Raw genomic sequence first — 14,995 nt, forward strand, 5'->3', positions numbered from 1 at the left:
TTCTTCTGTTATAGATTGATTTATGTTACTTCTGTATAACAAGAAATCTCTTGTAAAATAATACCTGATAAAGAAGGAAATGCACTGGGGAAAATGTCAAGATGACAAAGCTGTCAGGTAAATATTGAACCAGGGTGTTTTGGGGAGTTAACTGCTCTCTCACTCTCTCTCTCTCTTTCTCTCTCCAAAAAGCAGTGTGCATAAACCCTGTTGCTGAGAATTTATTTTCAAGCCTCATTTTTATTTTTGTTTTTACCTTTTGATGTTTTAGTGAATTTCCACTCTGTTACACAAGAGATCTTTTAAAATAACCGACATTTGCATGAGATATTTGGGCATAGTTTCCTGAAGCCACATGGCTAAAGGTGAGAACTGAAGTATTCTGGTGTGATTGAAAATATAGTCATGGGAGCGGACTTGATAAATGTCATTTTTCCAGTGAAGAAGCCAGCATAGACTCACTTAATCATCACAAACAAGAAAAAATTTACAAACCTTGCTGTTGCTTTTAAACTAAGATTGTGTTGATTAAACTGTGCCTATAAACTGCTAATTAATACTACACTGAAAGTAACATTTTCTGTTAGAGAATCAGTGAGTTGGAATTTATATGTATTTTTGTGGGTATGTGCATGCTTACATGCATGTGTGTTTGTTTCTTGACGTATTATGCCTTAAGCATTTTTTGCTACTGTGGTTTTTGCATAGAGAATTAAAATGTCAGAAAGCTTTCTAAAATTTCTGGTGGAAAAGAAGAGAAGAAAAATACATTGCATCTGGAAAATTGCTAACCCCTTTGATTTACTTCTCCTCCCTTTACCCTGTCACATTCCAAGCTTTTTCAGATGAGTGAAATGTCAACCTCCATGAAAGATTCTTAAGTTCATAAAGGCAAAGTAAATTAATTGAAATGAAGATGACTTCCATGGCTCGGATTAGAGCCGAGTTCTTTGTACTCTGTTAGAATCTTCTTGTGGTTCCTGCAGACTTTAGGAATATGCTTGGGATCTGTAATGGCTAAAGGACAAGAATAAATGAATTTTAAAATTTTAAATCCAGTAAGTGTCTCTTCTCAGTGGGAAAATATTTATAGCAATTAAACATCTTTTGTAATAAAATTTTAAATAAAGCCAATGATAGAAATGAGTGATGTCCGAAACATTCCCTGACTTCATAATACTTTATTACTTTTGTGTTCTCTCTCTTTATTTTTGTTCCTAGAAGAAACTTGTTCAACTTCTGTTGTGAGAATTATGCTTTCATGCAAGAGATTTTGTTAAAAGACTATTTAGGCAGCTGTTAAATATCCTTCATGGTTTTAGAAGAGAATGACTTATTTTCATATATATTCATATATGTGATTAATAGGAATTTGTGAATTAAAACTTAAAACTAAAATGTAAGATTTTCTTTTCAAAAATTTCACAAATTAATAGTGTTCATTTTCATTTTCTTCTGCTTTAATTTAAATTTTAGTATCCCTTGGCTAGTTCCATATATTTTTCACATGAGAGACAGCAGTCATATAGTCAGGTTTGAATTTCATTTTCTTCCTTAGTTTTTCTACTCTTTTACTCCTTATACTTAATAATTAGGTAATAATTAGTTGGAGCTTCTATAACTATTTTTTTCAGTTGAAACATCTTTTTAATTAAGGTTTTACGTATACAATTCTCTGTATAAATATAATTCACACATTTTAAAAACATAGTAGAAAAAGGACTATTTGCAATAATAAAATAAATAGTGGAATCATAGTTCTTGTTTCTTGTCCTTCATGAGTTCACAATCTGCCTGGACAAACACATGCCTGAAGTTCTTACCCTCAGCCATGCCTCAGATTGTATTATGGCAATAAGAATCTCATGAATTTTCCTGTGTTAACATTCCAACTTCCTTTTTTATACAGCGAATTTTTATTATGTATTCAAGTTGCCAAAAATAAAATAAAATGAACTTTTGATATAATAGGATAAAATAAAGCTAAAACAAAGTACATAAAATGAACTTCCTGAATTTCTCTTTCTCTTTCTGAATTTGTTTCATATACTAGAATTCATATTGATGTTATACACTTTTCTTAAAAGAAAAAACTAAGGAACATTTTATTTACTTTTATTTGGGCTCATTATTGATAGTATTATTAGGAGTTTTGGTATATTAAGTAATTTGAACCACATGGACATTTGTTCCCATGGCTATCTCATCCCCTATTTGCCCCTTCCATACATTTTCCTTGCACACATGGTTTAAAAGATGTTTCTTGTACTCTTTTTCTTGAGCAATGTGGTTAACCCTTGAACCTCAGGATAACAGATAAATTTATGGGAGAATTAGGTAAGGTTTCAGTTTCTTAAGGATAAAATGAAATTTAAGAAATGGTTTATAAATTTTTGAAGGTGTCTTATTTATTTTTATGAATATTAAATAGTAAGTATTTTCTTCTTATATAAGATCTTATGAAAGTAGAAAAATAAAGTCACTGCAGTCTTTGCTCTGAGTCCAGAGAACATATCTTAAAGGAATAACAGTTATGTAACCTATATAACCTTGAGGAAACTCATGAAATTGTGTGTATAAATTATGGGAATGTATTAGCTTCATCGTTTCATCTGACTGTTTATTTTGCCTTCAAGGGAGGGATAACAGGCAGACCATCGGACTTAACACAGTTCTTCCCAAGATGATATGCAATTGTTTTCTTTTTGTATCTTTACTTTCTTCTCTCAAATACCTTTGGACTTAATGCGGTTCTTCTCAAGACAATATGCCATTGTTTTCTCTTTGTATCTTTATTTTCTCATCTCAGACACCGGGTGCTTGTTGTGACTGCTATGGTATAATTCACACATCATCTCCATCTGTGTGTGTGTGTGTGTGTTTTGTTTTGTTTTGTTTTGTGGAGTTTTGCTCTTGTTGCCCAGGCTGGAGTGCAAGGGTGCGATCTCAGCTCACTGCAACCTCTGTCTCCCAGGTTCAAGCTATTCTCCTGTCTCAGCCTCTCGAGTAGCTGGGATTACAAGTGCCTGCCACCACGCCGGGCTAATTTTTTGTATTTTTTGTAGAGACAGGGTTTCACTATAGTGGCCAGGCTGGTCTCGAACTTCTGACCTCAGCCTCCCAAAGTGCTGGGATTACAGGTATGAGCCACCGTGCCCGGCCTCCATCTGTTTTATGTAATGCTGTTCTATATATAATACTATAGTTTTAGTTAACCAGCAACAAAAAAAATTCCTTGGATGAAATAAGTAGTGAAAAGATCAATTACAGTGTTTATGTAAGCTTTGAAAATTTTAATTTTCTAAATTTATCAGTGGCTCTCATTTCTGTCTTTCAACATTTAATTCAGATAGTATTCTATACAATAAGTAATTATGTTAGCTATATTGTGTATTAAAATATTTCTCACTTACACTACCAAATATTTTAGGAGAAAGATTAAAGGATCTTATTTTTAAAATTCCAGTTGGTGGTGACCTCTCTTCTCTCTAATTAGAATATAAAAATATATCTTTATTATTTAATGCATAATTGTTCTCTTTAACCTATTTCTACTTTAAGAAATTAGGCATTTAAAATTCCAACAGATATTATTTCCTTATAGGAATTCATATATTGCATTGACTAAGAAGTATGACTTTTTGCAAGAGAATCTACTTATTAAAGTGATACATTAAATAATATTTTAGTTCTTAGCCTCTAAATCCTATTATATATATTTTATATATGCCAGGTAGTTTTAAATAATTTCACTGGTGGTCAAATATGCAAATGAAGTCCTAAATGAAATGCCTAGCAGTACAGCCCCATTTATGGCCCAAAATCTCAAAAATAATTAAATGTGATATTTTATAGCACATAGTAAATGCTGAAAGAGGATTTTTTTTTCAATAATTCTCTTTATATAAGCATATTATCATTAATCTGGGAAATGTACTGCAAGATGGTGAACAATGCTTCAAGACAGGAACTAGCTAATTCTTCAATTTTACTGAATAAAATAGTAAAGAACTGAAAGAAGCCCTTTTAGTACCTTTTTATTCTTAGAATTGCATACCACTATGTGTTTTCCATGTCCAAGGGGCAAATCCATTATTTCACTTGAAAATTTCATCATGACCCTATTTTATAGTATACTTTTGATTTTTTTTAAAAAAGAAACATTATGTACTGAAGTTTTTTCATGTGTCTTCACATAGTGTATATTTGCAATATTTATTTTACCTGTTTACCTTGAGGTATATTATAAAGGCTTAAGAGAATAATCCAGAACAATTGTTAGCATTGTCAAAACATGACAGCTTTTCAGTAGGAGGCAAAAGGAACCCCCTATGAGCTATTTACACAGAAAACAGGGGAGGATGCCTGTCTGGATATAATTTAGAGTTTCCATGAACTGAGATGGAAAATAATTAAATCTTTATTTTCACTAATATCTAGAATAAAACTTAGCATTTTCTTTCATTTAACATATAGACAATATATCTCAGTAGTATTAGCAACACCTATGAATTTGTCACCAATAGAAAGAGTGGATATTTTCATGTAGAGTTGTTGTAGATTCCTTGAAATAACTATAATTAAAATTCATAATTTGATTAAGGCAATTTTCAAACATGACTTCAACATTGACATAGTTTTTAGCTCTGTTTCTGGCTCTTGCTGATCTATCATAAAGATGCACAGATATCACTACATCGTAGAGTTAGTTTTGTAACTATTTGGATGCCTGTATTTGAACATACTTTGTTTCGCTGAGCCTATGCATTTTCTTTTACTTCAAATCATTTTCTAAGAAAGAATTCACAAACCTTACTGAATTGCCAAAAGGGTTCGTAGGACATTCTCTTTTGCCATTATTTTCACTCTGAATATGTTGACTATTTTTAGGGTTTTCGTTCTTAACGTTTGGTCCTCTTCCTACTTCACTAAAAAATATTTCTAAGGTGTTTCTATGAATATTTTTTGACTTTTTTTTAAAAATTTGAACCAGAAAACATATCCACAAGGGTAGCTCCTTTAAAAAGTTGCATAAAGCTTTAAATTAACAGAGCACTTTCATATTTATTTTCTCATTTGACTTTCATAATTTTGTGACAGTGGGTATAATTATCATCTCCCTTTCACATTATGAGGTAACTTAGGGACAAAGAGTATAAGGATCTCCTGTTAAAAGCCTCTCCTGATGCCTCCTTATTCTGCAGACTTCTTTTTTAAGCGATAAAGAAAAAAATAATTTAAATATGCATTTTAAAAGTATTTTATTTTATTCTGTGAAGTACTTAAATGAAATTATTTTAAAATAGGCTTTAATTTTTCCTTCTATTAAGTCAATGTTAGACTTCTTTCTCTTCATTTTTGAATTTTTAAATCCAGTTTTGCTCAATATACCAAACATTTACTGACAACCCACTTTGAGCCAAGACCTTAGAGAAACTAACATGCTGATTGGGGAGACCAGAGAGAGTCAAACAAATAATTACAGTATGACATGAAAGTGTCTCTAGCAAAATACTATTGGAAAACAGGTAAGAGATTAATTAATTTAATATTTTATAGGTCATGGAAGACTACAGAGAAGAGATGACATTTGAAACAGACCTTGAAAGATGAATGAATTATAGAAATGACATTTTATCTTTTTTATTTTAAATAGAACCCAAATAAGTTTAGAAAAGCTATGTTCATGCTAGTTAAAATGTTTGTAATCCTTTATTATTTATATCATTCCACAACTTTTCTCTAATTTTAAATATTTCATTTTTTTTTATTATGTTTATTAACTGGACCAAAGTTCTCAAGCTCAACAAAAAATGATTTTTTTATTCAATAATGTTTTTCAAGTTTTCTGTAATACTATTAATTTAAACAAAATGTGCTGAGCTCATATTTTAATGTGCTGTGCTAGCCATGGAGGTTATGAATAAATCCAAGCCACAGACTTTGTTTTCAAGGAATATTCACTTTAGTTGGATGGGTGACATTTACTGAAACTTTCATAATATTAAAAAATAGCATGCATATATTAATAGATCTATCTATATATAAAATGTATAACAAAAAGTGGAAAAATTATAAGTGTACTTCAAAATGCACATCTGCAGAAAGCTGATAGTAAAGTTCCAAAAGAAGAAGGTTTCACCCTGGTATACCCCTTGATCTCTGACCAAAAAGAAAGAGAGAGAGAAAATTCTGAGGTCATTAGAGGAAAAATACTCCCTACTCCATGAATGGGAGAAGAAAAAGAGGCAGCTGTGTATTGCTTTTGTGTCTTTAATTTAACTCTTTGTCTGCCTCAGCAGGCCAAAATCTGTCTCACTTTATACAAAACTGTTTTCTAAATTGTATAAACTGAGTTTTAATGGAAGAACAACTATCTCTTATCTAAACCCCTCTATTCCCAGCTGTGAAATTGATTGATGTTTTTAAAGTTCTAAGGAGCTACCCTTGTGGATATGTTTTCTAGTCCAAAGGAATAAAAAAAAAGTCAGGAAAAAGGGAATCATCAAAACACCTTAGAAATATTTTTTAATGACCTAGGAAGAGAACTAAATATTAAGAAAAGAAACCCTAAAAATAGTCAACATATTCAGAGTGAAAATAATGGCAAAAGAGAATTTGCTAGGCTCATGTAGTTATATGACTCAGATTAGCATTTGTAGCTGTGTGAAGATTTCATAGATTTAAAATTCTTCATGTCATGTTTCCATTGGCTTTGGCTAAAGTCACTGTTTGGCAGAACAGAATCAAGATTCTGATGCCAGATATGTCACTGATGATCAGTTCCATCTCACCTCGCAGTTCTCAGAGTTCAAATCAATTCAGCAAATATTTATTGAGTGCTTATGGCTGCTGACTTTTCTAAGTTAGAGAAAAGTAATGAGATGTTAGTAAAATGTGACGTGTCTCAGGTTAGACAGCCACAGATATAGAAAACCATTATCATCATTGCTATTTTAAACCATAAGTTTAATTTGATTGCATTAATAACAGCAATAGTGTACATTGCTTCAAATTACCATAATTTCCACACTGGATTCTTATTTTTAACTACAGAAATCACTGGATATGAACTGAAGTCTCCAAGGCTTGACTTATAGGTAAAAGAACACTGTCCCTCATCTAGCATCAGTTATGTATATTTCTAATAGCTCAGTTGAGGGACAGCATTAAGCCATTATATAAACTAATTGGGTTAATTCTGCTCTGGAATTTAGGCAAATAATGTAACTGAGATAAACAAAGGGTCACTTATGCATCTACTTGTACACATTTATCTACACTTCTTATTTATACTACTAAATGCTTAAAACAACACTAGGCTATAAATTTGCGTTTTCTTTCTGATTCTCTTGGCAGGGTTTCTTACATGCTTAACTTTTAAAGAGTGGAGATCGGCCTCCTCTCAAATAAATAAGAGAGCAGTGGAAGGAAAAACTGCAGCTACAAAGTAGTTCTAACCCATTAAACGCAGATGGCCCACAGGGGGTTTAATCATCAGGAGCGAACACACATCACGCTGAAATATAGAGCTGTTTTCTATCACTTGTTACCATTTGAATGTCTGTCTCAAGAAAGTGAATTCCATATATCTTCCTGGCCATCAGTTGCCCTTTGAATACTCCTCTCTCTGATGTAGCTAGATTTCTCTTCAGAACTTACTGAGATGAATGAGCTCTTGCCACACGTAGAAGTGAAAGAAAACATTTCTTTCTTTGCCACAACAGATGAGATTCGTCATTAGGAGAATGGATTTGACCTTGTAAAGTGGACCAAAGCAATTAACAAACAAATCCCTTTGGGGCAGATTGAGTTTATTCTAGTCCTTTAACAGAAGCTTTTTTTTTTTTTTTTTAAAGTACTCCACAACAATCTTGTATATTCATGGAAACTGACCACAAAAAATCAAAAACATGGAATAAAAAAATCATCTTCTATTTAAGCCTTTCTATGTAAGATAATTTAAAAACACTTAAAAATCACATAGGTTTATTCTCAGATACCATATCAACAAGTCAAATTAGTCAAGAAGTCATGAAAGAAAATCAATAAAACCAATTTGATAACATCATATAAAAGAAAAACTAGAGATCAGTATTAAGGTCTATTGCAAAATGAGGAAAAACCCAATTTTAGGGCAATTTACAGTACCTAAGGGAAATATTAATTGTACTTGCCATCTCATACTCATTGTATGAGCTTCTTTAATATATTTATCTCTTACTCATGATGTCCCTTCTATAGTGTCTTTCCCAGGCTTTTTATCTATGCCTTGTTCTTTTAAAATTTATTTTCCTCTTTCCTGGAGCCTGTACCTAGCTAAAGTCCATTCTTCAAGTTTAAAATCTTATGTGACGTTCATGGAAAGAGCAGCTACCAATTCGTTGGACAGCACAGTAAGTAAGCAGCTTTCTTACTTTCCCTAGAGTATGTATTTAGCTAATGCTATTAAAGTGAATGACACAATCTTGAGTAAACCCAGCTGATAAACCCCATGGAAGCTACTCCTCTACCATGGGCCTGCAACACTTTGGCCTTGCTCTTTTATTTGTCTTTCTGAGTTTGTAAACCATTCAGCAATTTGGACACTTAGATGCAAATTGAAAGTTATTATTTTAACCCCTATAATCTAGTCAGTTCAAAGCATTAATAAAAAGGCATTTCTTCTTTTAAAATTTTGTGTATGTATTAAATTTTTTTGTTTGTTTTGCAAAGTCTGCTTTTTCAAAATCCAAAAATAGGTCAAAGGAAAGATATCAGACTAGCGAAAGATCTGAGGTCTCAATATGTTTTTAAACATTTGGATGCTTTAAAAATTTTATTATTAATGAGGAAAATATTAAATCCACTTATTTTTAATTTTAATTTTAATTTTTTTTTACCAGTAGATGGCACTGCACAGATGTAAGAGATATTTACATTTAATGTGATTTAGGGGACAAGAGAATCATCAGCAATGCTAGCTGGTGTGAAATTCCCTCCAATACAGTTAGCTCTTAAAGTATTGTATCTGGGAGTCCCAACAGTTGTATAAGGGAAGAACACAAATTCATTAACACCAATTTTATTGATCAAACACTTTAACAGTGCTCACTGTGTGACAGATGAGTAGGTTCTCTTATTTGCCTATTCAGGTAAGAAAACTGACTCAGAGAAGTTAAGCTTTCTGGATATCAAACTTCTAGTGAGATATAAGACAGAGATTGAGCTAGGCAATTGAGCCAGTCTGCTCACTGCTTTGTCCCCTCTTACCTCACTAACATGAATCACTCATCCATCTATTCAGTGATTTCTAAGGAGCTAACTTGAAGATAATAAGGTATTAAAACAAACATGCAGTCCAATTCGAAAACTAGAGAAGTACTGGGAGCATGGGAGTAATCCTGAGGAAAGCAAAGGGGTCCTTAAGAGGAAGGGAACGTGTGGGTCTCCCTTCTAAAGAGCAGAGCTATTTATCTGATCACCTACTTGTGCTCACAGGCACACCATATATTAGGAGGCTGAAAATGGAACATAAAATCCCAACCTACCCCTGCTTTTGTACAACATGTACATATAATTAATAGACCATATTTTCAAGAACAGTCTCAGGTTTACAGAACAATTGAGTAGAAAGCACAGAGAGTTTTGTTTACCCCTTTCTGTTATTAATATTTGTATTAGTGCTCTACATTTTTACAATTGATATGACTTTATGAATACATTGTTATTAAAGTCTACAGCTGGCAACAGGGTTCATTCTTGGTGCTGTACTTTCTATGAGTTTTGACAAATATATAATGATATGTATCCACCATTACAGTAGCATTCAGAATAGATTCACTGGCCTAAGGATCCCCTTTGTTCCACCTATCCATCCCTTCTTTCCTTCTTCCAAACCTCTGAAAACCAGTTATCTTTTTATTGTCTCTAAAGTTTTGCCTATTCCAGAATATCATACAGTTATAATCACAAGGTATATAGTCTTTCTAGATTTGTTTCTTTCACTTCATTTCATCTGAGTTTTCTCCAAATATTTTCATGACTTGGCTCATTTTTCATCACTGAAAAACATCATATAGATGAATGTAACACAGCTTGTTTATCCATTCATATTGAACGACATCTTTGTTGCTGTAAGGGTTGGCAATTATGAATAAAGCTATTATAAGCAATCATGTGCAGATTATTGTGTGGACATAAGATTTCAACTTATTTGGGTAAATTACTGGGAGTATGATTTCTGGATCATATGGTAAGAGTTTACTTACTTTTATAAGAAACTGCCAAAATGTCTTCCAAAATCATTCAACAATTTGGTAATTCCCCCAGCAATGAATGAGAGTTCCTCTTGCTACACATCCTCTCTAACATTTACTGTTGTCCGTGTTTTGGATTTTACTTGTTATAAAAGATGCACACTGGTATTTCATTGCTTTAATTTGCAATTCACTGATAACATGATATTGAACATCTTTTTATACACTTGTTTTGTATCTCTATATCTTCTTTGGTGAGGTGCCCAGATCTTTTACCCATTTTTAAATTTTTTTGTTGTTGTTGTCTTGTTGGGTTTTAAGAGTTCTTTGATATTTTAAATACAAGTTCTTTGTCAGATATAGGTTTTGCATTTTTCCATGTTCTATGGTTTTTAATTCTTTCTCTTGACAAAGTTTCTCACAGAGCAGAAGTTTTTAATTTTAATGAAGTCCAACTTACTAATTTTTCCTTTTGTGGATCGGGCTTTTGGTATTGTATCTAAAAAGTTGTTACCAAACATAAGGTCACCTAGATTTTCTCCTATGTTATTTCTTAGGAGTTTTACAGTTTTATGATTTACACTTAAGTCTTTGATACCTTTCGAGCTAATTTTTGTGAAAAATATAAGGCCTATATCTAGATTCCCTTTTTTTCTTTTGTATGTGGATGTCTAGTTGTTGAAAAACAGTATTTTATTGAAAAAAAAGTATCCTTTCTCCCTTGAATCACCTTAGCTCCTTTGTCAAAGATGAGTTGACTATATTTGTGTGAGTCCATTCTTCGGCTACTTCTGCTTTTCATTTCTCTCTTATTTCCTCTGTAATACAAACTTGAGTGTTATTTATTTTATTCCTGTCTCTTCTCACTCATAGGCAATCAGCTATCAAATCTTATGATAAGTGTTTTTAATGTATTATTTATTTTATTACTACAACAATCCTATGTATTATTAGGCCCATATTAAGCGAGAAGCAGCTCAGAGAGGGAATCTACTTACCTAGAATAAAACAACTGTATTCTTCACTTCTTTGGGAAATTACCACACACATCTCATAAGTGGTAGAGCAGTTTGACTTCAGGATCTGAACTTCCAAGCACTACTGTAATTTCTAAATCTATTTTAAGTCGTTAATTCCCTTCACCTGTATTGCCATCATATTAATTCAAGCCACTATCATCCCACAGTAAATTTACTAACAATACTCAGTATCTTCCTTCCTTCCTTCCTTCTTTCCTTCCCTCCCTCCCTCTCTACCTTCTTTCTTTCTTTCTCTTTCTTTCTTTCTCTCTTTCTCTCTTTCTCTCTCTTTCTCTCTTTCTTTCTTTCTTTCTTTCTCTTTCTTTCTTTCTTTTTCTTTCTTTCTTCCTTCCTTCCTTCCTTCTTTTTCTTTCTTTTCCTTCCTTTCTTCCTTTCTTCCTTCTTTCCTTTTTTCTTTCTTTCCCCTTTCTTCTTTCCTCCTCCTTCTTCTCCTCTTCCTCCTCCTCCTTCCCTCTTCCTTCTGTCTTCTTACTTCTTCCCTCTTTCTCCTCCTTCCTCTTCCTCCTCCTCCTCCTTTTCCTCCTCTTCTTCTTCTTCTTCTTCTTCTTCTTCTTCTTCTTCTTCTTCTTCTTCTTCTTCTTCTTCTTCTTCTTCTTCTTCTTCTTCTTCTCCTTCTTCTCCTTCTTCTCCTTCTTCTCCTTCTCCTCCTCCTCCTCCTCCTCCTCCTCCTCCTCCTCCTCCTCCTCCTCCTCCTCCTCCTCCTCCTCTTCTTCTTCTTCTTCTTCTTCTTCTTCTTCTTCTTCTTCTTCTTCTTCTTCTTCTTCTTCTTCTTCTTCTCCTTCTTCCTTCTTCTTCTTCCTCTTCTTCCTCTTTTTTCAGAGATGAAGTTTTGCTATATTGCCAGAGTGATCTTGAACTCCCAGGCTCAAGTGATCCTCCTGCCTCAGCTTCCCAAAGTGTTGAGATTACAGGCACCAGTCACTGCACCTGGCCCACTCAGGATCATTCTTATGTTGAGTCTGGTCCCACTCCAGATGTTTTTTTTCTAAATCACAATTCTGATAGCACTAACCACAAAACTACCTAATGGCTCTCCATCATCTCTAAAGAAAACACGCAATCCAGAATATGATTACATATCTTTTCCTCATCCAAATCTCTAATCCTGCTACACTAACCTGCATGTACTTCTCTTCAGACACTCTGTCTATGCTTAAATACTCACCTTGTACCTGTAAGTTCATTTGCCTCTATTGGTCTTTTCTGTCTGTTCATTTGGCTAATGCATTGTTTTCCTTCGGATTGAAACTTAAAGGTTGTATTCAAGTAGGACTGTCAAATTTAGCAAATGGAAATTCAAGACATGTAGCAACAGATATTACTTGGGACATAATTATATTAAGACATCACTCATTGTTTGTATGAAAATCAAATGTTATTGGGCATTCTCTATTTTATTTGGTGATCCTATGTCCTAGGGATATCTTCCCTGAAACCATACCGTAGGATTTGGCTAAACGCTCCTCTGATTTGCTCCTGTAGCATTATATGTTTACTCTATCACAACACTCATTTCGTCCCTATTACTTGTATAATACATCCATCTCTGTCATCATTAAGGACAAAGAATCTATCTTTTTCAGCAGCATGTTTCCAGCCTCTAAATAACCAATGTTTGGTGCTCAATGAATATTTATTTGATGTTTATATTTTTATTTTTTCAGGTTTCATCTTTTTAATAAGCTCTGTGAAAGACATCCTAAGCACTGTATGAGACACAACAGAATATTTTTTCTTCCAGTATTTAAAAAAAAAAAAAAAAGACATTTGCAAACATTTTAAAGCAACTCTTCTATATAATCAGTTTGATTATCTGAATTAGAAAATACCCTTGGATAATCATGTTATTGATACACTTTTCTTTTTTTTTGAGATGGAGTCTCGCTCTGTTGCCCAGGCTGGAGTACAGTGGCGCTATCTCGGCTCACTGCAACCTCCACCTCCGGGGTTCCAGCGATTCTCCTGCCTCAGCCTCCTGAGTAGCTGGGATTACAGGTGTACGCCACCACGCAGGACTAATTTTTTTATCTTTAGTACAGATGGGGTTTCACCATGTTGGTCAGGCTGGCTTGACGCACATTTCTTATAGGTACGTTTGGAAATTGCTTCCTAACCACAATAAACACTGTGTACAGGTTTTTAAAATGTCCTGGATACACATTAATTTTCTGAAACCAGTCTGGCCAAACTTGACAGAATCAATTATTGCTAGCTCCAATAATCCTGAGAGGTCTAACTAAAAAACTGGTAAAAAGAAAAATACTCAGGCTCTACAAACTTTCCATAATTTGTCTTTAAATAGGCAGAAAAAATTTTTAAAAAGATGGAACTGTTAAAGATCTTTAACTACCTTGGCAGGTCAATTTAAAAACAAAAGGTTGATATGCTATAAAATAAGATGCTTCAGTGCAGCTCCAAAAAGCTTTATAAATACAGCCATTTGGAAGGACGATCCTGGATCAGAAATTATTCCTTGTGTATCTACATTATGTGCATGTCTCATTTCACTTGTCATAATTGTCTCTGTAATTTCCTCCTGAGTAGCCGTCATTACCACCCTGGTTTCTGCCATTATAGTCTCTGGAACGTCCATATCCATATCCATACCCTCCAGGTCTACTGTCATAATACCTGCCACTCCCATAGCCCTGGTCCCCACCACCTCTAGAGTAGCTGCGACCACGCCCATGGGCCCCAAAGCCACCTCCTCTGGTTTCCCGAGCAGACTTGCCTGCATGAGCCACACGGATCTGACGACCATCCAGGGACTCTCCGTTCATGGCTCTCATGGCAACTGAAGCATGCTCTGGGTTGGTGAAGGTGATGAAACCAAAACCCCTGGACCGCTGAGTCTCCCGGTCCTTGACAACGACCACCTCAGAGATAGGTCCGAAACTGCTGAAGTGGTCTTCCAGCGCTTGCTCGTCGGTGTTAAAGTTGAGCCCTCCCACGAAAAGCTTTCCTTCTTCAGAGGACATGGCAGTTCAAGTCCTGGAAATTAAAACGTAAAAAACCCGGACAGACGGCGAGCTCGGAGGAGCACAGAAAACAAGCTGATGTTTTTAAATGCATAAATTAAACCACTTTAATTAATTCAAATCCTTAGCCAATTTAGGATGTATTATGAATATTAATATGTAGTTTACACCTTATTTTGATGTGTTTAAAATTAAATTAGAAATTTTAGTTTAGAATTTTTGAAATGATATCGATCATTTTCGAGTAATTCCTGGCAAGCCTTATGTCTTAGGTCATGTCTTAACAAAATACCATCAACTGGGTGGCTTACAAACAACAGAAATTTATTTTTACAGTCTGGAGGCTGGGAAGTCCAAGATCAAGGCACTAACAAGATAGATTTGGCCACTGATAGATGATGCCTTCTCACTGTGTCCTCATATGGGTGAAGGAAAAAACTCTGGTCTCTTAGGTTCATTATAGGACACTAATCTCATTCATGAGGGCTTCACCCTGATGACCTAAACACCCTCAAAGGTCCCTCCTCTTAATATCGTCAAAGTGGGTATTAAATTTCAACATATGACTTTTGAGAGGCCACAAACATTCAGACTGTAGCAATTTAGCTTCCCTAAGCACAAAAGTGTACAAAGTTGAACGCTAGGCTGCCAAATTTGTAACTTACTGAAGTTGTAGGATTGGGTTCCCTCTCCCTTCCAGAGGTTGAAAGTAACAGATGACATGCTAAAAGTTGCCCAC

General features: G+C 34.1%; 1 protein-coding gene across 1 annotated transcript; it reads right to left on the bottom strand.

The window, feature by feature from the left end:
- Window positions 1–12,933: 12,933 nt before the first annotated feature.
- LOC126930120 (RNA-binding protein 3-like) lies at window positions 12,934–14,331 on the bottom strand. The gene has a single exon (XM_050746813.1). It carries the CDS (start codon window positions 14,254–14,256, stop codon window positions 13,783–13,785), a length of 474 nt encoding a protein of 157 aa, XP_050602770.1. The 5' UTR covers window positions 14,257–14,331; the 3' UTR covers window positions 12,934–13,782.
- Window positions 14,332–14,995: the final 664 nt, after the last annotated feature.

The sequence above is a fragment of the Macaca thibetana genome, chromosome 11, assembly GCF_024542745.1.
Source record: "Macaca thibetana thibetana isolate TM-01 chromosome 11, ASM2454274v1, whole genome shotgun sequence".
Taxonomy (NCBI): Eukaryota; Metazoa; Chordata; class Mammalia; order Primates; family Cercopithecidae; genus Macaca; species Macaca thibetana.

Coding starts and splice junctions, on each gene's coding strand:
- LOC126930120 (XM_050746813.1), bottom strand. CDS start 14,256: ATGTCCTCTGAAGAAGGAAAGCTTTTCGTGGGAGGGCTCAACTTTAAC.